Source organism: Seriola dumerili, unplaced genomic scaffold (assembly GCF_002260705.1).
Source record: "Seriola dumerili isolate Sdu_G_001 unplaced genomic scaffold, Sdu_1.0 BDQW01000147.1, whole genome shotgun sequence".
Taxonomy (NCBI): domain Eukaryota; kingdom Metazoa; phylum Chordata; class Actinopteri; order Carangiformes; family Carangidae; genus Seriola; species Seriola dumerili.
Window position 1 is genome coordinate 935,665 of NW_019174402.1, and position 26,622 is coordinate 962,286.

Here is a 26,622-nt window from a genome sequence, read left to right on the forward strand (position 1 = left end):
GAATTATACAAAAAGACTTGTGGCTTTACTAGTGGTTATGTGCTGGACTACTTCATGGCCAAGAACAGTAACTTCCTGAAGCTAAGCTAACCTGCTGCAGAACTGGAAACAAATTGCATAGGTCTTCTCATCTGATTCTTAACTGTTCCTGTGAATACTTGATACAAAACCTTTGGCCATCACAGTATTGTTGCTCCAAGAAAATTGATTTAAAGAAAAAATAATGTGAAACACTTTAGATGAGACAACAGGAGGATAAAAAGTAAGCACTGTGCAGCTATGCTAAAAAAGTTTTATGGGGACTGCTGCATTTTATTTTGCCTTTTTCACATACATAAAACCATATGTGCACTCTAGCCAAAAATGCTTGTATTTACAAAAAAGAAATTAATATACACCAAAGAATTATAATACAACAAAAAAAAATATGAGTCCTTCAGTAATCCTCACAACAACAACATAGCAAGTACGAACAGAACTTATTTTTTGACACCTTGTAAAGTTTTTGTGCAGAGACTCTTTTCTTACAAGGAGAAAGTGTTTGTATATTACAAAACTCAGATGCACATCAAATATGCAAGCTGCAGCCCACATTCTCTGGGTGTATGAGGGTAAAAAAAGCTTTCTGAAGAGTCGTCAGTAAAACCTTGTTTTACTCACTACATCATTACTTGCCTTCAGTGCATTAAATTCTGCAATTAAACACTAATTACAAATGTAATTTAAGTAAATCTGAGGTCTTTGCAAGATTTTTTGGGCGAGCAAACTAAAGTTGTGTCATCTTTCAAATTTAAGTAGGAAATTTAAATCAATCAACGAAAGGTTGAATCCAAACTTTTGTAGTGTTTGTTTCCATCCATGGCCGGATGGACTGAAACGTATTGCCTAAAGGCCGAGGCTGATAACTCACATCTCTGAAGCATCTCAGAACAAAATGCAAAATGAAGAACTAGTAACTGTATCCTCCTGAAAAACACTGTTCAATAGCGTATCTAACTGGAACAAGTCATTCTGGAACAAACTTCACCATGTATCAAATTCTTGTTGAAGTGATGTTCAATAACAGATCATCAGAGCAGCAACTTCAGGTTCAGCACCTGTGTTCCTCCACAGCTTTAAACATCAGGTTTGAGAAGCAACACGAGCCTTGTCATAGATTTCTTGTCATAGACAGTTTCTTGCCGAAAAAAACAAACAAATTTTTAAACAACTTATTACCAATAGGAACAATTTAAAAAGAAAAGTTTCTCACTCAGAAAATTATGGTCCCTTAGAAAACTTTTAATGTGTCAGATATTATTGCACTGACTTTGTAGGGAGAACTGGTAGTGTCTAAAAGCATCATTTGAATTGAGCCAGGATATACAGGTAACATATTGAGTGGATAGAGATGGGCAGTGCTGCTTTAATTAAGAAGTAGATTGATAAGTGAGTTGAGCTCAGCCTGGATATATACACAAAGTGAGCTATATCTGAAATGATAAAAAAATACTACAGGTTGACTGCCCATCAATACAGCCTCAAGACGCTGGCCTTGTATGTAATTTTCTTGTTATTCTTTCTGCCATTTCTGTCCAATATTAAGAATAAATATTCTTTGATGCGAAAGCTAATGATCTCAATATGCTTCCTGAAATATTTCTAATAAAGGGCACCACGGTTATCTTCATAAAACCGCTCTCCAACAAGTGCATTGTCTGGGAAATCAAAGTATGATACAATTAAACTATTCCTTGCTGATGTTGAATGACTCCTGAAGAGCTGAAACAATTTGCTGATGTCAAGTTTAATACCCTGGCGCTGCCCGACAGTGAATGAATTCTGTTCCAGAATATTATAAGTACTGTATGTAAGTCGTATGTTGAAAATGTGAAAACATGCAAAACCTGCCAGTGTCAATAATGTCATCAAGAAAAAGCTCTTTGTGAGAGGTGTTAAAAGTCTGATGGTAAACAAGGTTTTGGAGAAGAAACCCATCATGTGCAGAGCTGGAGCCGCTGTCCTGTGCGACCAGTTCACTGTGTTTGGTCCAAAATATTTTCTTCCAGTGCCAGTCCCACATTCATGGAACCTCTGGACTCTTGTTAAGGGACTATAATGATTTATTATAATCTGAACAATGTAGCCTTTGCTGCTTCACAACTATGGCAATTTCTGAACATTTTGATTCTGTAGACACCAGTGTTGTTCATGTTAATCACTTTGAAAGCAAAGGAGGTGGGAGAGAGAGAAAACGGAAAACATTCCAAAAATACTCTGCCAATAGCAGCTAGTTTGACGACCAGTCTGAATGTAAAATAATAAAACTATCCATGTCCTCCAGGCTGGAAGAGACGGTGAAATAAATTATATTTATGCTGTATGTATATTCTTGCGATTGTGTGTACATATTGTGTGTGTCTGCTGATTCTCATGGCAGAGCCAGTTATTTATCCCAGCAGCAGCCCCGACAGGGCGTTCAGGTCTCTCATGTATGGGTTGTCGCTGAGAATACGGTCGATCCGCTGCTTCTGGTCGGGGAAGATGTCGTACAGCTTTCTCTTCAGCTCTGATGTCTCCCCCGGTGATCGCTGGGGTGGAGGCGAGGGTGATGGTGAGGGGGAATGGCGGGGCGGGTGCCATTCAGGGGGACCAGAGTGGGGCCAGTGCGCTGTGGAGTGGGGCATCAGGGAGGGAGGAGGCCTTGGTGTGGAGGTGGGGGTCCGAGGGGCAGAGTGGAGGGCCTGGACGTAAACTGGCTGCTGCTGCTGGGAGGACGGCCGGAAGTCTGGGGGTCTCAGAGGAGGAGGAGTGACTGCGGTTCTCCTGACAGGGAGAAATAGTGAGAGAGAGGGAGAGTGTGCAAAGATATCCAACATGTGCAACAGGCTGGTCATTTACAGAAACACAAGTTCCAACAACAGTTCCACATTAAGAAGTCATGATGAAGCAAGTTTAAAAGAAAGTATTTATTACATGTCATTACAATCATAACATGAACCTCACACACACACCTGTTGTCTTTACGCAGGAAGATGTCCAGGTGAGGTCCGTTTTTCCCCAGAGGGTCATCAGGGATCATGAAGTGGTCCTCCACAAAAGTAAACTGAAGCAGCCTGTCAGTTACAAGGAAAGAAATGTTTCCTGTAAATTTCCTTTAAATTAAAAACATTGGAATTGAAACAAATTATTATAATAAAAAATGATGAAAAAAAACTCTGTCTCCTTGTCTCAACTCTATCTAGCAGATGAACTGCTGCACGTGAGTTCAAGTGTCGAGTGTCAATTTCAAGAATTGACATGAATTTAAACAACATCTGCATTATTTGCTTTCAAGTTTTCAAAATGATTGAAAATTTTACCAGTCACCACATTTCACTACATTCGCTGGTAGGAGCCCAAGTACATTAACAGCTACGTTATTTGCTTTGCCTGAACATGTCTTGTCAGGCAGTGGTTACAAACTGTATGTTGCACTAAACATGTTGCATCAATTCAAATTTTAGCAAAGCTCTTCCCTGCTTATAATTTAACCATCACCCATTAATAACATATTAACACAATACATAACACAAAAAAGAAACATATAGTAACATGATACATACAAGGGACCATTTGATTTAGCACTACAGGAGCTGTACACTACCTGAGTGTCTTAACTAAGAACACTGAGCTATCAGCTGATGCATGAATGTCTGTGTGCTGCTCACATTTACTTTCCAAATTAAAACCACTGTACTAAAAGTACTACTACTGGTTCTAAAGCTACAGTGTGTAGTTGAACTTTTTGTTGCAATTTTTCAACACTGCATTAAAACGTTGAGTATGCAAAGCATTAATCTTAGTGGTAAATTAACTACACAGGATTAAAAGGTGAATTTTATAAACACTAGAAAAAACTGCAAAGTTGCAATTGTAACACTTCCTCAATTTATAAAATAACATACAAAAAGCTGCAAATTGCTTTGCAGTTCAGAAAAGCTTTTGGGATACTACAGAATCATGGGAAATAAAAATTGGGTTACACTTTATTTCAGATTGGCACTATAGTCTTAAATTGATGCACATTAACCAAATAGTCAGTCTAGACGAAAACAGCAACAAGATAAAGAGACAGAGACTGAGGGAGACAACAGCTGCTGTCGGTGTAAACGGTGACAACCTATGACAGCAGCATCATGTGGTGTCACATGGGGGACGCCCAGGCTGAGCCAGTAGAACGTGTCAGATGCTGGTGTCCTGTATGAATGTAGTTTGAGTTTTTGACTGATCTGAAACATTTCAGCTGCATAACAACCAACAGAGGGCGACACAACCTCAGAAAACTACCCTATACTCTGTATTCATTCTTTCTCTGGTGGTGCAGTGTACTGTAAACTGGATCTGTGTACGACTTGGAAGTTTTTAAATCATGTTTTATAAAACAACAATCCACACATTCTTCATTAATACTGAGCAAAAGTGATGATGTTATTCTATGAACCAAAGGATTTTATCTGAATATCTTTGGACACCACAAAAATCTGGTAACTCATCCCTTTCATATGAATTTATTTGATAAAGTTAAGGCACACCTAAGTTAAATAAACTCATACTGAGTTACTGTAATTGCCCAGTTAAATTCTCATAAAAGAACCTGCAAACATAATAGTTTCAATTTTATTTGTTATAATATTAAAAATGGGAAATAGCTGCTCTTGTTCTTCCTTTTTAGCATTTTGAGATTGATAATAAATGTAATAAGCAAACAAGCAGTAAATAAGAAGTACACTATCAACACTGATCATTGCTGGCAGGCTGTCTCCTTGGACTTTCCAGCATCATGTTGGGTAATGGACCGTTTAAGTGGATGAATAATTGAGCCGTGTAAACCTAACACGCAATCACCTCTCTTGAATAATCTTGCGCCAGGTGTCGGAGGTGTCGACAAAGTCCCTCAGGTTGTCATTGGTAACAATGATCCCATCTGTTTTTTCTGCGAGGTGGAGCAGAAATCTGACATAGAGAGAGATAGAGAGCGAGAGAGAGAGAGTATGGATTAGATCTCAGGATTTTCCCTGTGTTCAAAGTTCAAAAGCTTGTTCCAAGATCGGCTGCCAAAGTCCACAGCTACAGGAATGCCTTGCCTTTTTTTTTTTTTAAAGTACGTTCATTTTAAATTACTCACACAAAATGACCTTATATATCTGTGAGGACTGATAGAGTTGCTGATCAGTTTAGTATGCTGAGAGACTTGGCTTTAAAAACACATCTGGCCTACACACCTGCCCAAAAATCACAGAAAGGTACAATCATTGCAGCATTTTAAATCATAATACACTATAATATATCAGTCCTCTTTTTCGTGTGCTTGTTCATCTCTGTCCAAAAATACAGTATGACTACAGTTGGTGTTGGGCAGGGTGAGATATTTGTGTAGGATGAGATAATCTGATAATTGAACCAAAATATAATAAGAGAGATGTTCAATCCCTGGCTCTGCTGGTCTTCGACTGAATCTCTTGTACCTCTACTACTAGAAATAAAGTATCAAAAACTGGTTGATTCTCTCCTACATTATGATTGTTTAATCAAAGGTTTAAGACTGTGGGTGTGTGCCTGTATGTACCTGTCATCGTGTGAGGATATCCTCTGGCCACAGACCTCTCTGGAGGGAGTGAAGGACAGCAGCCTCAGGTCCTCCAGCTGGTTTAAAAAATGTTGCTCTGTAATAAAATAATAATTAAATTAATATTACATGAGAATGAAGTGGCAAAGCCAGCGAGACACACATACACAAAAAGGTTTGTTTAGATGCTGCATGCTCAAACAGGGCGACCATCAACAGATAGCTCCTGCTTGCAAGGTTCACATGGCCGACAGTGGCACTGTTAATTACTAATAAATAATTATGACTATCATTTTGTATTATTATAATATTATCTTATATATTCAGAACAGTGGCTGTGAGTTTGCTGTGAGACCGTGGATACGTTTTTTTTGTCTCGTTACAACAAATGCAGTAACATTATCAGTTATTTCTCCAGCTATACCTTCTAAACAGAGCTGGTACAAGTCACACATCAAACAACCTGAGGAAACATTACTGTGATAATAGAGCAGGAAAGTTTTCAATATCTTAATAACTACATTTTTGCATTGACTTCATTCATGTCACAGTGATAAGGTACTGCTGTGAAAGCATAAAAACCTCGCAGGTTGATTTATTATTTATTTATTATTTTACAGCACTTTAGCCTTGTGCTTCTTCTTGTGTGCTTCTTCACTGACCTTCTTACAGAGCAAGTTAAGTTAAAAAGGCCATGTAGCCTTCTGACGTCCTCTGCTGTCTTGTGATATGACTCTCACCTTGCAGGTGTTAATGGTCATTTGAGTCTCCCTGCTCATCATGAATGTATAAAGATTTGTTCTAAAGTTGGTTCAGTTGCTCATGAAATGAAAACTTATTACAGTGATTAAACCAGTGTTACAAATTTAAACTGGATTCATATGAAAGGATGGTGGGCTGGGCAATAATATACATATATATATATATATATATATATATATTTTTTTTAAATCACACTTCCATTTTTTCAGTGATCTCCACTTACACACACACACACACACACACACACACACAGTCTGAACGAAATAGGACAATTTTGTTTGTGTTGTGTACATGGACATGGGATGTGACTGTGGGGTGAAAACTCTATAGTCACCGTTTCATTTGAGATACACTGTACGTGAGTGAAAAGCCAAAACAATGAAAAACATATGCTGCAGGTGTTCAATTATTAGCAAAGTCATGTGTACCTGTTGTGAGTCGGTCTCTCTTCTGACGCCACTGAGGGACAAATACTGTAATCTCTCTGTGGCCCCGCCTCCAAAACGTCTCCACTGCCAGTGCTATGCCTCGACAGGAGAAGAACCGATGAAGGCCGTGACTGGAGAAGAGAAGTGAGGGTGAGATCTGAGATACAAATAGATTTAATTTAAGTTAAGGTAAGTGTGCTTTAGATAAAGAAAATACAGGGTCTCTGGTGATATGACCTCATACAGAGAGATAAAGAAGAGGAATAACTTTTTGTAGTTTGTCAGGAGAAACAAGGCTGCAAATTAAATGTGAACTTTTTTTTGACAAACAATCAAACGTATTGTAGAGAGAGAAACATTTTACTGCAACTGAAACCACTGCCTTGTTCACTCATTCATTTCAAGTTGGCAAAATAACTCGATTTGTTCCTACACTAATGAAATACTTATCGAACCTTTTATCTCTCCTTGTTATTATTTATTTATTTTTTTTACGAGCCAAGACCAATGGTACTTGCAGGCAACGTTAGCAGACTTCTCTTTTATAGTTAATGTTAATTCTGTAACAGCTACACTGACAGTTTTGTATCTTATGTTTGACACTACGTTTTTGTGGTTCAACAAGAGCTGCAACTATTCTCTACAAAAATTATCAGCTGATCATGGCACGTTAAATACAGGAAAGTCCCAGTTAAACTTTTTATGCATGGGAAAATCAATATTTTGAGCTCATTAATGTCATAGTTGTGAATCAGTGCCTCCATTATTTGGATTGATACATTTGTGAAAAATCAGGACAAAGCTCAGTATGTTTCAGCTGTTATTTCAGTGTGTGAGATTACCATCAATCAACGATCAACATTTGATATATTCTGCTGCTCATCTCAGGTTGTACCTTAAGACCTCATCCCTATCACCGACAGCTGCAGTATTGCAAAACAGAAATTTTTCTATGACATGCAACACATTGCACTGTGGGATGGTTGGCGGAAAGCAGCGTACATGCCACAGACACTATGTTATTTTCCACTGTGGAGTTTTTGTGGGCATACATTTCACAAACACAGAATTCTGACACTCAAATAAAATGTCAGAGGGTAAATATTTATTCCACCTTAGCACCTCTGGGCATTATGGAAAAACCGAAAGGCAAATACAAGCACTGCACAAAGCACCAAACTCAAATTGGGTTGAAATGATGGAACCAAGTCACAGAAGTTTAGAATTGCAAATATTAGCAGAAGGGCACAAACACTACAAAACACTACTCAAACACACATATACTGGACATCACACCATCAGCTGACCCAGATTGTTGGTGGTGACGTGAACGGTATGTATGTGCACGTCAGACAGCTGTAATATAAAATATGGGTAGCTAGGACAGAAAACCACAAAACAACACAAACAACAAACTCCAGCAGAGATGAAAAACTCCCTAAGAGCAGCCAACCTCACCGAACAGGAAGCTGCTGCTGCTGCTGCTGCTGCTGCTTCGACCAGCCGCAGACACAAAACACTATCTGGCAATGATTTATTTTGAAATGGGTTTTTTATGGGTATTTATTTTTATTGGTGCATTTCCGTATTGTATTTGATGGTCTCATGTGTATGTGTTAAAGGAGACTCTGCTGCATTAGTAAGCCTCAAAAACCTGCCACCAATCATCACCACAGGAGAAACAGCCATCAGCCTTTTTAACAGTGATAATCACTCAACCTGTCTATATGTTGGGAAAATACTTTGAACAAGATTATTTTCAGGAGATATGTCTGACTCCGTGTGAAATCTGAAATAAATGTTGTAATACATGAGGTTTCTCTAATCATTGTTCAAACCATTTAGTAGCAAGAAAACATAGCTGTCACAATTTCCTGTTTTCTTCATTAGAGTTTCACATTTTCATTGTGATGGAACAACTTGAGACAGATTAGCCAACTAAGTGCTGAATAGGATGCAACAAAAACATTAAACTAGTGATAAAAGAGAACTTTAACAACTGAAGCTGAAGAAATAATTTTGAAAAATGTAAATGAATGGAACTTCTGTTCACTTCTTCTTTCTTCCACCTCATCATGTGAATTTCTGTGTTTTTCTGTTCTGTGTGTGTGAGCTTGGTTTTTATCTTGTTCAGCAATCTGCTCTCACATGAGCTGTGGTAAAACAGAGATGCCCGTCTAACACGTCTAACAGCCTGGATGGCTGCTTGTTATACTGCTCAGTTGTGTGATACAAAATATTTAGCAGGTCTCCAGCAAAGTGTTGTAGGTCCAGCCAAAAAGCACTGGCAGAAATACAGATGCAACAAGCTAAAGCTTGACTCTTAAGCTGCAACTACAGTAGAGCAACAGTCTACCAATAGTGTAGCATTGACATCATTAATCTATATTAAAACATTGACAACATTATCTTTAATATAAGCCACAGAGCATCTGTCATGATCGTGAGAAAACAAGAGCTAAATTGTGGAAGTCACTGGACATTTTCCATTATGAAGTCTGATATTACAGAGGCTCAGGTGTCTGACCTGCATTCAGTGTAAGTGTAGTGTAGTGTAGTGACAATAGAGAAGAGTTAGCACTGTGTACAAGTACAGATCTGTTTTGCACTCACTGTCCCAGTATGTGTGCAGTGCACATACCTGATAACAAACTTGTTTTCTGTGACATGGCATTAGATACACAGACCAACAGTCAGGAACACACACATATGTACACATACACACAGAACAAGATCGTTTTCAGCTTGTGGGTCAGAGCTGCACTGCAAACTCAGGGGAAGTTCCACTGACTGTCATTATTTCATATGAATCCAAAGTGATGAATGACACTACAGTAGGAAGAGATTGTGCAACTGGTAAAATCGCTTTGGACGTAACCTGACAAGGGCAAACATCGCTGAGCTCATTAGAATAACTTTACATATCCTAGCAACCTCCATCAACATCAGAACACATCCTGATCCTCAAACCTGCGCTGGGAACATCACCATTAATTTAAGGCAGCTGAGGCCATTTTAAATTAAAATAATAAAAATAAAAAAAGACAACTAAACTGGACTGACAGACCCATGACAATGTTAACATTTTGATGTCTGTACTCTTAAATTGTAGGAGAAGCAGAGTACTATGGTTCTAACTGACTATCAGAAACAGTCATTCATCCTGTACAACAGTAGCTGAGCCAGAAGTGACCCGTCCATACTTCTGGTAAAGAAGGAGGGAGGACGACAGGGAAGAGGGTCGGGGGGAGTGGGAGCTACATGGAACGTGATGGAAGGAAGTGGTTGCAAAAGTGAGAAGTCAAGGCAAGGTCATCCAGGATGTAGACTGTGATGACACAGCAGAGAATGAGGAAAAAAAAACAAAACAAATATCCCTGTGTGATACACAAAGATCCACAAAGTCCTTCTTTGTTGGACAATGTCTGGATTAAAACAGAAACTACAACATTGTGATTTTTACTAGAAAAGGCCTTTCTTCCCGAAAACACCTCCATAGTACACCCCCACGCATCAATATCATGTTGCTTTCACACTGCCTTGTACACACACACAAAGGTGATGAGTAACAACATTATGTGAATGCGTGGGCTAAGTTTTGGTGCTCCTACACAATAAAGGTTGTAGCTGCGACCTACGCACTGTAACAGATGATTTGTTTAGTTTTGAGAGTATGACTACCGGTATGTGTGTATGACCTTAGCTGCTGATGATAGCGATATTGATGGGAAGTTGTGATGGCTTCATATGTGAAAGGAAAAACGTGCTAAGTATGCTACAGGTGTGGGAAGTGACTTTGCACTCTGTCTTTACACTCATGCCAGTAAAAAATGCTGAACCTGAGTCAGGGATTGTGCTGTGATGCTTACCTGCTTCTACCTTGTATTTTGTTTTTATAATGTTCAAGGAACTGATGGGTGATTCACCTAAAGCATTTTGTAAAAACTAAAATCATCCCAGTCACAACTAGGTCACTGGTAGTTCTTAAAGCCTTTTTTAACAAGTGTCAGTCTACACCTGTCCTGTGACCACTTTCACCATTGCTATGGTTACAGGCCCTGCTCCAAGGGCCATCATGTGTTTTGCATGTAGATACTGAACCAGAGATTTAGCATTAAACTATGCCATTGTACTTGTTTCCTTCTGTTTCTGCTTTCTAAACCACACAATCTTCATACCAATGCGATGCAAAAACACCATTAATACATTTCTGAATGTAAACTTCCCAAAGCTGATCCAGTTCATTTCACACTAAAGAATCGTGCCTTCAGTGAAGAAAATTGAGTCTGAAAGGAATGACAACAACTTCCTCTGAGCTGAATGAACATTATGTGCTATGCAGACACTTGACAAAAATAAACAAAAAAATCCCCCTGGCAACCCACAATGCTGTAAGAGTATGGAAGTATACTGACGGCAAAGGACTGAGAGAGCACAAAACAAATTCAAGTGCTATTCAGTCCGTAATTTAACCTCTGAGAGCGTTCAGGCATGGATGTGTTAAGAGCAGAATTAACTTTGCCGCAAGGGAGGACAGAACCGTGACAGATGATTTGAGCAGTCAATGGGAACAGACGAATAACTATATTTGAGCCAGCAAAAGCAATTCTCACGCTAATAGTGATCAAAGCTGCTCGTGGTCACTTTTGGCAGTCTCGTTCTCGTTCACGAGGATGGGACTTATGGATGGATAGACGGACAGCCTCAAAACATAATACCTCCGGCCCTGGCTGTTGCTGGCACAGAGGCATAAAAATCTTTGCATTTGGTTCAATATTGTATAGGATTCCTACAGAGATAGAGTTGTTTTTTTTATCAAAGTAAAATCCTTGTTTAACCAGAAACACTCATTATATCACTACTCCACTAACAAAAACAGTAATTTTACCTCGCAGAACACAGAAGTTGCTGGTCTACCGCTGCCTCTATAAGTTAGTCTTTCTGTGGTGGAAGAAATATTCAGATCCTTTACTTAAATGAAAATATGTAACGTAATGTAAAAGGTCTATCTCTGTAGGAATCCTTTCCATAATATTGTCAGGTACTCATTGTAACAATCTGAACCTGTCAGTGGCAAAAACAAGCACTTGTAGCGGGCATATTTCACTGTGGACAACATGGTTTGGTTGCATCGTAGCAGATGTTTTGCAGTTGCTGTGTATACTGTTCTTGCTCAGTAGTGGACCGATTGCAGAGACTTTTGTCCTTATAAATCATTAACAGCAAAAACATTATCTTTTATTTAACTTCTATTTTTTGGTGTGATTTTCTGAGCCACATCTAGAGTTTTCTTTTTTTTTTTGTTTGCGTTTTCATGAATAAATTTTAAAATGATTAGCACCAATGTAAGAAAAAAAATTCATGAATGTGGCCTATAGTCATATTTGAGCAGAAGGCTAACCTCTGCAATCTGACATGGGGTGACAGCGGTTTACTGTGATATGATCTGACTCCATATAGAATCTTCAAAAAGTAATGGTTCAAATAAATGGAAATAAATAAAATAAAATCTGATTCTGTTTTTACAGATCTGTGTATGTGTGCTCTCAAAAGGCTGACGTGCAGATGGACTAACATTCAAATTTGTTGTGCGCTCTCTCCAATCCTTTGTCGTCAACATACTGCCACACCAGACTAACACCAGATAAACAAGTGTGATAAGGGAACCAAGTGCAGAGATGAGAGAGATTCTTCAACAAACTGAACTCCATGACGAAAGAGCACTATGCCCTCGCTCGGATGTTGAATCTCTGAAATCATAGAGAAATAATTTGCACGTATGCTTGATTCCTATTTGCTGAATCTAATGGTTTTTTGGTTGAATGCTTACGTCTGCATATTGGAATCCACAGTAAAGGTGGTCCTGATTTTTATTTTTTAAATCTCAAAGAATAATTTGTGTGTATTAGTGGTATGAAAAGGCCATTTTAGACTTAAATGTCCTTAATTTACAGGGTTTCCAGGCTTATCTGCGTGTAAGTGTGTGTGTGTGTGTGTTTGTGTGTGTCTGCGCAGACTCACGCCATAGCCACATTGCTACCATCTATGATAATGTGTCTGAGCTCTGGACGTCCCGGCTCGTTTGGCAGCTTCAGAGTGTAGGGAGTCCTCAGTGACTGATGGAAACGAGCCAAACCGGTCACTGGTGGTGCGGGGGGGTCGTTTGCAGGAGGTGTCCTGGCTGCACTTCCGTGAAACCCCACGTGGCCGATGGTCTGATAGGGAGAGGCCGAGGGCCGGTTGATGGGCTGAGCTGACTGAGGAGGAAAGTAAGAGGGAAAAAGATGTAAATTACAAATTAACAGAAAGCCAAAGCAGTGATTCATAACATGAATCTGAACTAAAACCCTCTCCATGTGTGGGCATGTTTCGGTCACAGGTGATTCCCAGCTCTGTGGTGCAATATTTGTATGTAGAAAAGGTGAGTGATATGGTAAAGAAAATAACATCTCAATATTTTAAAACTTTGACAACATAAGATATGCATGCGTTTAAAAAGGGATAATTCAGTACAATACATATGTGTATAGATTTATGTTGTATCAAGGCTGGTTTCTGTCACACAAATAAATTGAAAACAGGCAACTGAATAAAAACCTGTATTTACAGAGAAAAGTCGTCTGTTTCAAGAAGTCGCGGTTCAAATGAAAAGATTCAGGTCAGATGAAATATATCAATTATTATTACAATTCCTTTCTGGCTTTTTTTTTTGCTGTCTGTTCAAAACAAAAAAAGAGTTTTGTAAAGATAGATACAGTTAAATATAAATATGGACTTATTTGGGGTTTCATCCAGAAGTAAAACTGATTTTTAAGACATGAAGCCAACAACCAGAAATGATTCATCAGTAGGAATAGTGACTAATGGTTTATTTATTCTATGACCACTGTTTTCACAATTTCCCTGACTCTCCCAGGATATTCCAAAAAAAAAATTCCCACATCCAGCAACTAACCCCTTTAACACTGCACTAACATACCAAGAAAACCAGCATATTAAAAACCCATTCCAGACATATTCTAAGATGTATAAAAATACTCCTCTTCCATTAATATTGTGTTTGATGTGTCTTTCTTAAAAGTTTAACTACTAAGTTTAACTTCTTTAAGTTTAACTACTGGAGATAAAATGTCTTGTTAAAGGGGGGTTTAAGTTTCCACATCACATTTTTGTCAGTTGTGTACTGGACTATTATTGGCTCTAAACTAGAAGTAGTACAGTAGTACAATAGTGCATGTGTTAAACTCAGATTTGATATGAGCACAGAAAAATTCACTCATCAGCAGATGAATGAAAACAGCCTTCTAGTATTAAACTGTAAATATACACAACCAGTCAAAACTTTTAGAGCACCTCCATTTTTCAAGTTCTTAGTGAAATTTTAAAAGTGTAATGTGTCAGCATACTGTGAAAGTATAGAATAATAAAGATAAAAAAAGGAATCTTAAATCCTAAATTTAATCTAAATTTTGTCTGCAGCAGCTCAACACACTCATAATGTTCTTTCTACAATGGAAATGAAGCATTGTTCAGCAAGTTTATCCAAACACAGAAGTTTCCACAAATGTGTTGTTCTTGCAGGTTTTGCTTTTACCTTCTGTCCAGTTCATTCCAAACCAGCTCCATGTGATTTATGTGCGGGGACTGTGCTGCTCTTCCATCATGTGAAGCCACCGTTTGGTTCTTTTCTTCTAATGTTTGGCTCATTACCTTTCTGGCCTGTTTTCTATGTTTTTGGTGACCTGAACTTTATTTATTTATTTTTATCTTGTGTAGCTGCTTACCTTTGTATATTTTAAAGTTATTCACTGGACTTTAACTGCTGAAATTTCAAGAGAAACTGGAAAAATTGAGGTGTCCTAAAACATTCGACCAGTAGTGTACATCATTGAGGACCGCGACAGTCAAACATCCAAAAGTGAAGTAACAAAATGCAAAAGAACTTTTTTAGAGTGGAGGGGGACTTTAGAGTAATACCTACACTGGGAGTGGAAGCCAAGGAGGAGGTGGTGGCAGTCAGCCACTGAGGCGTGCTGCGTAGTGCTGTCACACTCTCAACTTTGACTGATCCTCCTAATGTCTGAGTCCCACCCCTCGACAGGTAGTCTCTCTGTGAGACGCCACTCCCTCCCCGCGCCAGGTAGTCTGTTCTGGATCCCGAGTGGGTGTCGAGGTGTGCCACAGTCATCATCCGTGACATCCTACCATCTGCTGTTTTGGGTTCCGTGGGGATGACATCATCGTCATCGTCAATGGTAATAACCTCGTAGTTTCCTGCTCCTCCTTGAGCACTCGAGCTCCTCTTGATAGTGATTGCCTGAAATGAGATTTGATACGATTTAAAAAAAAAAAAAAACAACAAAAAACAAAAAACACACACACACAATTCTGTCGTCTAAAACAAAGACAAATTAACCACAACATTTGGAAATGATATTTTTATCATGCTTTTTAATACCATGCCGCTTCATGTGCTGAACAAACTAATCTGTGAATTTAAACATGGAGATCTGGTCTTTCCCTCATCTAACAGTCCAAGAAGCTTCATTCAATTTTGCTGTTTTATCAAAGGAAAAGAAGTAGAAATAATGTCGAACTAAGAGGTTCCAGTCTGTGTGAGATGAGAAATACCTGTTGAGTGCTTGTTTCGCTGCCGCTGCACTGTCTTCGGTGCCCCAGCCCATTGCTACTGCTGCCATGCTGGTTGGGCTTAATGTTCTCTTTAGACCTGCCTGGGTCTACCAATGCTCTGCTCAGCTCGCGCTCCTTCTCTCTGAGTCGAGAGACAGTAGAGGAAGAGGAGGAGGAGGAGGATGAGGTGGGAGTATCTGGGGAGCGCATAGAGTTCAGTCGTCTTTCTTTTTCTCCTCCTTTTGACCCCTCCTCACAACGCTTGGTCTCCTCAACGATCTTCTCCAGGACGAGGAAAGTATCTTCTGTCTGTCCTGTCTCCTTGACAACGCGCTCCACTACTTCCTGCTGGTAACCCATGGTTCTGGAGAAAATTAGTTTTAACAGTGTTTCATTTTGCAGTATGAGAGGTGTTAAAGAATAGGTTCAATTTTTTTCAAGTCTGTCTTTAAACAATACTCACACGCCTATATGCACATTAAGAGTTATTGGTGGCTTTAATTGCTCCTCCTGCCCATAGTGTCTCTGATGAGATTGCTTCCTAAAGTGATAACAATGTAAGAGATAGGGGACAAAATCCACAATGCTTGTTTTGTGCAAAAATGTGATCTAAATCTCAACTGTAGCTGAAACTTCATCAGTCTGAGAGAGTTGGAAAAATCAAGTGAGTCAGTCTTTTACTGTAAAGTTCCCTCTTTGCCGCTGCACTGCAAAGAAACCCTGTGCAGCGAAACACAAAGGAAACGTGCTCTACAAAGACATTAACTTAGAAAGACAGACACTTGATTTGACTAATCCAGACTAGTGGAGCCTCACATTAACTTCAGCTTGACATTAGAATCAATTTTTACACAGCATGAACACTGTAGATTTTGAGCTCCATCTACATTAAAATGAAAAAAAAGGTATATGTTCACTCTTCACAGCCAGTATAGGAAGGAGGAATAATTACAGCAAGTCTTTCTATAGAGATATAAGCATTGTTTTAAGACAGAATAATGTGAACCCATCCTTTAACAGACCATGTTAGGGCTACAGCTTACAATTAACATTCTTCTCAACTGATCTGCTGATTATTTTTACATGTAATTATCTAGTTGTAAAACATTAGAAAACAGTGAAACATGCTTCCACGCTTTGGTCCGACCAACAGACCGAAACCGAATAATATTTAATTTACTGTAATGCAAGACCAAGAAAAGTCATAAATTCTCACATTTGAGAAGCTGGAACTGTCACATTTTGACATTTTTGATGGCGCAAAGACATAAAAGATTAGTTGAATAGATGCTGAGTAATTTTCTGTTGACTATGTCGTGACTCTGGATCGCATTTTACATTCATGAAAAAGGATAAATTACATAAGTTAACAAATAATAGGCTAATAGGTCTAATATAATAATGACTTCAAACCATTATGACGTTTACCTGAAGAAATTGACCAAGCAGCGAAGGTTAGTTTCTGGGCTGACTGCCTCTCCATCATCGGAGATACCTTCACTGGAGTCCAGCATGATCGGACCGACAGTGTTTGCTTTAGCTGAAGAGGAGAGGGATGATGAAGCAGAGGGCGTTTTGGATCTGCAGCTGCTACTACCACTCCGACCCTCTCTGTCCCTCTGCCGCTCCCGCTCTCTCGCTCTCTCCGGTGACTCGTCTCTCCGCTCCAGAGAGTATTGTCTCTTTGTGTCCCGAGTCTCGCTCTCAGATGAGCGCCGTTTGTGTGAGGGCCGAGTGCCATTGAGCAGGATGACCTCAGGACCTAAACCTATCCCACCTCCTGCTTTACCAGCTCCAATGACAGATGCCGGCCCAGTCCCTTTGTCTTCAAAGCTAGTGTCCAGGATGCGGTTAGAGAGTTCTGTCACTGGGGTGCTACTCTGCGAGCGGTCCTGGTCAACCTCAGACATGCTGGGATGCAGTGTCTGGTTGAGCTGAGCCTGGAAGAGGAATCAAAATGCCAATCATAGTAAAAGTTTCCGTCAAACACCGACACTTGCCATGGTCATATTTCATAATGCACTTCCCTAGTTCTCCATACTAAAAGCTGAGTTTGTGTAAAAACACAAATTTTCTCTTTTACTTCTGCACAGTCGCCATGATGATTTGACTAGTTCTTCAACTTTCCTGCTGATCATAAGTTCCCCTTCTTACAATGGCTGTTAATGCCTAAAAGTAACACTGGTAGCTTTTATACATTTTTTGCATTGCTTACAGGTTTAATCCACTTACAAAGTGTTTGAGAGTTTTACAATGCAAGTTAAAATAGAATCCTGTACCACAGCATTTTCAAAACTGAGCATGACAATGACCGTACACCTATGTCGTGAGATTACAAGTTTGTGTTTGTATGAGGAAAGAAAAGTTCTTTAAAGTAAAATGTTTACTTCTTAAATATGTGAATTTTTCATTAGAATAGGAACAATAACAACTTGTAACTTTTGTAACTTATATAAACCTATCCTGCAGCCAAGGACAAACAGACCTTCACAGATAACAGTAGGGAGTAAATTCACTTCAGTAGGGTGAGATATTTCGCTCCAATACATCCAATCAAGACAATACATACACAGGATGCCCATTGTTTATTGAGAAGTTTACTGAGTCCACTCTAGAATGTGTACTTTTTTTGTCTGAAAATACTGCTGTATTTTGCAATAGATATGTCAGATTATGCAGGTTAAAATTCCAGCTATTATCCCAACTACCCAAAGCAGATGCATTTTACTGTTTTCTAAATTTGCAGCAGATATTCAAAAGGCCATCTAGGGGATTCAAGTTTCTGCAGTGGTTATGCTGTACTGTAATAAATCACATGAAAAAGGTGTACACTAACCAGGGAGGATGTGTTTGTGCTAGTGGGGCTGTGAGCCAGTCCTAGTAACTCTTCCTTCAGGGCACTGGGCAACAGAAGAAGCTCCATAGTGTACTTATCATCCCTTTCCTCCACGAAGGATTTGAACGCTCGTTTCACTGCTGGCTCTCTGTCACTCGGTAGACTTCGCTTCTCCTGGACACGACACGACACGACACGACACAACACGACACAACCACAAACACACACACACACGAGCATGTTGTATTGAATTAGGGTGCAACTATACAAGTACAAATTACAGATGTACAGAAAGGTGAACAGCTCTGTCACTACAGCTCTCAGGTTCTTGATGTGCAAAAAAGTCCATCCATCTATTAGACTAATATGCTGCACACTAAAACTGTGTGTGATGACATATGATTCGAGCCCTTACCTGGAATAGTGCTACAAACTGCTGAACTCTGCTTTGGGCCATCACGACAGGCTCAGCCCGGCCCAACAGCCGCAGCCGGCCTGGCTCAGGCACCTGAACCTCGGCACTTGTATCCCGTATGAGCCTGTCCAGGAAGAGGCCACGGGCACCAGCAAAGATACAGTGCATGTCCACTGGGTACCGCTCCTCTTTCTGTAGTTCTGGGTCACAGAGTCCTCGAACATATTCCTGCATGGCAAGGAGAAGATTGTAACGAAAACATCAATAACTGAACAACTATAATTACTGTATATGACGGACCTGTTTTCTGCACCTTGACAAACAAAGCAGTGAAAATGGATATGGCAATGGATGTGAGTAAAACAAAAGCAAGCACCCGCTAATAAAAAATAATCAGGTAAAAACTACAGAATAACTCCAGGACAGCAACTTTATCTGTTATTTCTACAAAATTCAGAATAAAGCATATTAAGCAAAATGAAATGTATGCATTTATGTTACAGGGCTAGTGCCAAACTTGCTTGTATGCAGTCTCTTAGTTGAGTAGCGCGCGCACACACACGCACGTGCACGCACACGCACAAACACACATGTCCCCACACCTCACTGTAGAGCAGTAAAACTGACATGTGCTGAAACTAAACACTTGTCATTGATTCAGGGAATCTTCTAGCTATGGGAAATATTTGGATGAATCAGCTGCTGGTAGGTGCGGTAACTTCCTTACAGAAACTGTGTCACATTTCTTCAGGGTTAATGTGTAGAAAAAAAAGTTAGTACTGAGAACGTAAAATGACTCAACAATGACGCAGTGGGAGAGAAAAAAAAGAAAAAAGGATATCAGACTTGAAAGAGAACCAGATCACAAATGTATGGGTGTGGCTATTAAAGTGAAACAACCAATAAAATGAGTTGGGATTTCCAGTAGGTCTGACTCTCTGCAATAACCAAACACTCCTTTTTAATAACTACAAATAAAAGTAAAAGTAGAAGTTTTTAGTTTAGCACAAATCTCTGGAAACAAACTTGTCTCGAGTTGCAGTAACTGTACTTAGTTTTGTGATTTTTAAGCACACAGTACGATTATGTATGATGTGGTTCACGAGGTTAGTAAGTACTTTTCACTTGATACACATTCTTGAACAGTATGACTAACTGAGAGTAGATAAACTGATCACTGGCCAAGTCGCATGACCCTCGAAAGCAACATTCACTGTATTAAAGTAGACCTACATCGAGGCCTAACCTGTGTCCTCACTCTGTGTTCCAAATTTACTGTCATTTACATACTGGCTCGTTTCTGGAAGGTACACACTAACCCCAGGTATCGATATGGTATTACATGTCCTGTTCATCTATGGACTCTGGATATGAAAGGAAGGCGAAAAAGAAAGTACTACTATTACTGCTTTCAACCAAAGAGTCCCTATGAGAACAGCTGACAGTAAAGTCACAATTTCTTGTCAGAGATGGGGCTCTTTTTTTCTTTTCTTTTTTTAATATAAAACATTTTGACTGATGTCAGCACAACAGATAAAATTCCATTCACATCTGTTGTATTGGTATGACGGCTAAATACATCCAGTCACAAACGTATTGCCCCTTCTGTAAGTCAAGCAAACAGCTTTACATTGCCAATTTCCTGGCACTGTGAGAGGAAGCAGCAAACTGTGGCAGATTGTTGAAAGAGAAAATAACAATTTTCAATCATGTGCACCATTTTTGTCATGGTTGGTTTACTGCAAACTTATGAAACTATATTAAAAGAAAAGCAGTCACGGGAATGATGACAGTTATTTCCCAAACTAGAGGAACAAGATACCCAACCTAACTTGATATTGCTAATAAGGAAGCCATTTATAACTCCTATGTCATACTCATGATGAGTTGAAGAAGCTGACAGTAAAATTACCTTTTCCACATCACATTCTCGGTTGACTGGCAGAGCTTGGAGCAGCTGGTTACAGGGGAAGCAACTTCCGCACAAAAGTGAGACTCATGACACAAGATACAGAAGTGTGAAAGATTCTCTGGTAAGGGAAATCACACAGAAAAAAATGCATTCTAGAGATATTGACAGCTATTTTGCAAGAGTAAGCGTGGTATAATCTCTCAGGCCCAGATAACTGTTAAACGAACAACAGTGCAAATAATAAACACATTGTGTTTCATGGTTTAGTCATCAATTTAAATGAAAAGTAAAGCAGCAACAGTTAGTTGACTCACCAATTTGTTGATCAACAGAAAATCAATCTGTAACTATTTTGATAACTGAATAATCATTTTATTTTTATTCTTTTAAGAAAGATGCATTTGCTGGTTCCAGCCTCTCAAATATGAAGTTCTTCTGTTTTTTTGTCAAATATTACAATGCACCTAATAACAATGGCTTTTAGACAGTTGGTTGGACAAAACCATCTGAATGTGTCACGTTGGACGTGGAAATTTTAGCAGGCATTTTTGACTATATTTCGACATTTTAGTGACAATCTACTTAGTCGATAATGAAAATAATTGTTGGTTGTAGCCCTTATGAAAAGCATTCTGCCAATTTAAACTAAAGTTTTCCACATCATGACATCCTTCAATGTCTAGTGATGTAGCCCTTCCACAGACTTGCCTGTAATGTGAAACCAATCTTATTGTGATTGTACTGTATTGTAACTTTGCCTCCAATTACTTTCCATAATCACGTACTGTCAACTGTGTTAGTTTCCCAAAATTGCACAGACAAATGAAAGTGTGTGTATCACACTGAGCCAAGTCTGCACCTATTTAACAAACATCAGCAACATGTTAGGATGTGGCTTCATTTAAATGGTCAACAGTCATAAACTGATAAACTAAAAGTCATTTTGAAACAAAAAGACCCGTCTGTGATGTAGTCCAACAATAAACCGACTAAATCAAATGTCATGACATTTGTGACTAAATACCACAGCATAAAATGCGTGTTGATATTTTAGTAACATTATGACTACTGTTACTTTCATAAAATATCTGCTCTAAACTAGAGTAGGCGATATTAAGTCTCAGAAAACAATTTGTACAGCAGACGTAGTGGTTACCCTAACTTAACCCAACCCTAACAAAGTTAGTGCTGCCTTTTTGAACACACACACACACACACACACACACACACACACACACACACACACACACACACACATCAAACCATATCTGATCTCGATACTGTATTATCTCTCAGCTCTGATGTTATATTATAAGCTCGTGAAATGTGTGATGAAACAGCGGAGGCTGGTGCCAATCACAGGACCCTGATACACCTGTTCATCAGCCACAGACAGCCAAACAGTGAGCAGTAGAGCCAGCATGGTGGCTCTGATAAAAACAACGTGTGACAGTGGTCTGTCGGTTCATTTACAGAACATGCAAGTGAAACAAACTTAAAGAGCCTCACCTTTGCCTTTGACACGTCGTCTCTGTTTCCTCTCAGTTGCAGCCATATCTGCCGTGATGTTTTGCTGCCGTGCGGCTGTCCCGTGTGGTCCAACAGACCGATAATGGTGAACGTTACTTTAAAAACCTGCTCCACTCGAGGCTTGGCACATTTCAGCTCTTCTTCTTTATCCTCTAGGACTGTAAACTCGTCCACGGTGGGGGCCTCTTGCTGCTGCCTGCCGGCTGACGCAGGGAGCCTGCTGCTCGGCTGTTCCGGGCACGTTAGCTCGGTGACTCGTCTCATTCCGAGGAGGGGCCGCGTTGTTGACATTCTGCCTCTCGGTCTGACCGTCGTCCCTGACAACGACGTCTCAATATTCAAACCTTTCGTTACCGTTGTGAGCCTTGGGCATTTTCATGGTCTCTTTTGGTGGGTACTCCACAACAAAGTAGCGACGTTAACAGAGTCTAACGACATGAACACAGAGGTAGAGCTAGCCTAATAACTCGGAAGCCCCGAGTGACGTATCCGGAAAGTCCCAGTGATGGCGTCATCAAAACACGACAGTTAAGTGTGTTCCTCACGGCGAGTCCACAGATGGTTATCAGTTAAGGTGTTATGAAAGCAAACTATCAAGAAGAGACCCGCAGTGACCTACAGTTTTACGACATCAAACCGTAGATTAAGATTCTGTGAGATGAAACTTCTTTGCCCCGCCAAAGAGTGTTTGGCCGACGTCTGTGTGGGGATATGATCAGCTGATGACGACTTGGTCGATTAATACAAGCGAGTGTGCAGCTGTGCAGGCCCGTACAGGCCAAACAATCCAAAACATTGCTGCTAAAATGTGCGCAGCTTTGCCCTCTCGTGGTTGTGAGCCGTCATTGCTTCTTGCAGTCGGTATAACAGGATTGATCAGCTCTTCCAGCTCTGCTCTTTGGGTGTCTGGGTGTCAACAAGGCTGAGTTACCTTGGTCACTTAATTAATTACAAATTTGTCAGGTGGGTTTTCCATTAACCGCTAATTTTGTGACCATGTCTTGTGGGGGAATCCTGTGTAAGAGTGTAGTTTAGGTTATATTGTACTCTCATGATGCATATTTCTAATTTTCTGTGGTCAATCAAGTTACAAAAAGCCAACACAAATCAGCCAATGTATTATTTCAGCAAAGAAAAACTGGTCACACTGGACTTTGGGGGAGGACATATTGGAAGTGAACAAATCACACATAATTTCTTGTTCGTTGCTGTGTGCGTGTCAGTAGCTTGTTCATTAGAAAACAGGGATCCAAGAAAGTACAACAAAAACTTCCTCTTCCACAGACATTCATCCACTCCAGGTAAATGCTAAACTTACTGTTTCATTGCTAAGTAACTTTTTGTTTTTTGTTTTATGTGGGAAAATCACCACAGAGTTTCCAAGTGAATTTCCCCCTTATTTCCATAAAGTTGAACATTTTTAACTTTATACAAATTGATTTTTTTAGTTGCTGTTTTAAGTTGTTTTTACCTACACCACGTTGAATCCCATAATGACTTCTACACAGATTCACCAATGTCCCATAGAAAATGAATGGACTTCAGTGGGGCTTCATTGTGAATGTGAACACAGATGAGGCCTTCAGGACCCTTAACAGGTTACTCTGTCTAATTTAATTTTATTGCTTTTCCATTTACCTCAATTTCATAGAGACCCAGGTTAATGGTTGGAACTCTAAAGTTAGCTCCAGTATTATTTTAGTATTTAGCTGGTAACAACAATTAATCAAAGTGTGTAATGCTGTTTGCATTCTTGATATTCAAGCTTCAGTGCTGCCCTGTGCAGCAGCAGCAGCAGCAGCAGTAAGCCCAGCTTACTTACTTACATCTAGAAGTTGAGTTCTGTTAGATAAGGTGGGATAGGGCTCCCATTAAAACTATGCTACAGTTATTAAAAATTATATGAAATACATTTACATAACTGGTGTCTCAAAACGGTGCAAATGAAAGGTGGACTGTGTTTGAATTAAAGAGATGAGGTATTTCTTAGTTTAAATAAAGTGCTTTTTTAAATCACCTGTTATTTGTCTGTTAACTTCATAGGCATCATTTCAACACACAGGCTGCTCTGAGTCAACACTGTGTTGCATAATGAGGGTGTTAGTGTCCACGCCTTAGATGGCAAAGTAAGATTCTTTTCATTGAGCCTCACAGAGACCTTTCTGTGAAATCTGTGAAAATGTATGAAAAATGCTGTGAAGGTTTTGATGTTGTAATGTGTAGATGCTTTCAACAGATCTGGTAACAATGAATTAAAAAGCTAGCATTATTACTAAGGGTCGAGTGTGGACTAAGATGGACATGGGTTGCTACTGTGTACACAATCTATGAACATATAGGAGGACTGTGTAGATTTAAATCATAAACATAAGTGTAGCTGTTGAGCTTTTTTAATCAAATCTGTCTTTATTTATTTATTATTTATTATTCATTAATTCATTTTCTTTGGAAAGAACATTCTCAACAAACAGCCATCTGGCCTGACTTTCAGATAGTGTGATGTAATGAAGGTAAAGGACACACTTTTATTTAGAGGAAGAGTAACAGGTGTACAAACCCAATAAGGAAATAAAAAAATACATTATGAAATACATTATACTGCTCATATGAATACAAGGAGAAGGAAGCAGACAGACAGGGGAAGTAGAAGACAAAGAGACATCTATATGGAATTATTTTTGCACTGTACCGCTGCCAGAAATGGCCATTAATTCTATACTGATTTAAAAATGCTATAGCATTTTGCATTTGTAAAACAGAGCTGGAATAAAGATAGTATGATGATAGTGGTAAAGTAGAAACAGATTTGTGTGTCTGAGGTTGTTTCTGGTTTCTTTACATATGGTCCATCAAGTCATGTGACTTATAAATCACCATAAATACAGCGTGTCCAAAACAATATTCCAGCCATATCGTAAAATACTGTTTAAAAAATACAGTGACCACAAATACAAATACATGACTTCCAACTTACAAATTCTTCTCCTATACTAAACACACTACTGTATACTCAAATCTCTTCAGTGTCTTCTTGATAGTTCTAAGTCAGTCTACAGTTGTCCTCAACACATCCTATGGAGAGGATAGAAAACGGCTTAAAATACTAAATGTAAATGATGTCAAATCATAACGGGGTGAATCTTTTATACAAATATAAGTCATTTTTGTCTGTGAGCACATTTTTATAGTGTTCTCCATAGCAACAGTAGATGTGGTGAGGATGTGACACTGATCCACAGCGTGTCTCAAGGTTTCATTGGCGATTTCATTGTAAGATGTACGAAGATGTTGTCAGGCGCACTGGTAGTGATTTTTGATGTACTGATGTCACATAGCTCCTTGTATACCATGCCTTTTGCAATTCTGCAATTCAAAAAATGTGGCAAAATGGCCACAGTGTAAAACTACATGACATTCACAAATCTTGCCATCTGTTCAATTTAAATTTATCACTTATCACAACTTTTTTTTTTTTTTTACAATTTTAATTAAATGGTCTGTCTTAACACTTTTATTACATATAAGATTTTGAAATTACGTTTTTATAAAAATTTTAATAACTTGGCATAATTTTACAGAAACACAACATTTGATATTGAACAGCAACCTCAGGGACCACAGATGGCACTTAATCGTAAATGCTAAGTAGACGAGCCACAAAGCCAGTATACAGCAATAATAAGCTAATGTCACCATAAGCTACTGGTCATGTCATAAAACCAATGAATATAGTGAAATGAGGCAGATTATGTCATAATATAAATGTGAATATATATACATATACATATATATACATTTATGCTTAGAAATTAAACTTGTATTGAAACTTTTTTTTTTTCAAAAAGTTACAACGTCTCATTTTTAAAAAAAAGAAAGGGTAGGAGGGCATGTGAAACTATGCAGCTGCCAGGCTGGTATGTGCCATCCCACATGGTTTATTCAGTCAGGTACACAATATCACAAAAGGCTGAATAGAAAATCTTTCTAAAAAACTACATCCTCCACTAAATACACCCAGAGCTCAGAAGCTCATGATCACACTCTGACACTGCACCTACACGCACAGTGGGCTTACACTCAAAAAGTCTCACCTACCTTCTTCCACCCTCTGCCTCACTTTCAGCAACTTTGGGCCGTGGGAATGTTTGACCCTGTTGGCTGGAAATGGTTCTTAAATCCAACTGTGTGACGTGTGCTGTTCTGAAAAGATCACCACACTCATGGAAAAAGAACAAGGTGCAAGAAGCAATAACTTGGAGAATGGAAGGCTCAGTGCACTTAGGTCCAATTCAAGTACAGTATAAAGACCAGTTTCATCATGGTGAATGTCCTGCTGCTGAACTGTCATACATCAGTTTTGCTACTATTGTCAATTGTGCAATGAATTGTTTATGACAATAGATAATGTTCTTGTTAAGTTCTGAACATTTTGTGGTAAATGCCTCTAAGGGATTGTATGAAAATGATTTTTGGGGGTTGGCCAGGTTGGAGTCAGGGCAGTAGTAGTTCATGATTCCCTTG

At 39.1% G+C, this 26,622-nt stretch overlaps 1 protein-coding gene across 1 annotated transcript; it reads right to left on the reverse strand.

The window, feature by feature from the left end:
• Positions 1 to 277: 277 nt before the first annotated feature.
• n4bp1 (NEDD4 binding protein 1) lies at positions 278 to 22,586 on the reverse strand. Its single transcript, XM_022749963.1, has 12 exons — positions 22,081 to 22,586; positions 18,660 to 18,887; positions 18,245 to 18,418; positions 16,837 to 17,348; positions 15,409 to 15,772; positions 14,759 to 15,094; positions 12,799 to 13,034; positions 6,778 to 6,908; positions 5,588 to 5,684; positions 4,867 to 4,974; positions 2,994 to 3,095; positions 278 to 2,805 (listed from the first exon to the last, which is right to left on the reverse strand). Exons 1-12 carry the CDS (start codon positions 22,390 to 22,392, stop codon positions 2,430 to 2,432), a joined length of 2,976 nt encoding a protein of 991 aa, XP_022605684.1. The 5' UTR covers positions 22,393 to 22,586; the 3' UTR covers positions 278 to 2,429.
• Between the last annotated feature and the right edge of the window lie 4,036 nt (positions 22,587 to 26,622).

Coding starts and splice junctions, on each gene's coding strand:
- n4bp1 (XM_022749963.1), bottom strand. CDS start 22,392: ATGTCAACAACGCGGCCCCTCCTCGGAATGAGACGAGTCACCGAGCTA. Junction 18,419..18,659: donor AGTTTGTAGCACTATTCCAG/GTAAGGGCTCGA, acceptor TGTCGTGTCCAG/GAGAAGCGAAGTCTACCGAG. Junction 4,975..5,587: donor ATATCCTCACACGATGACAG/GTACATACAGGC, acceptor TCTCTATGTCAG/ATTTCTGCTCCACCTCGCAG.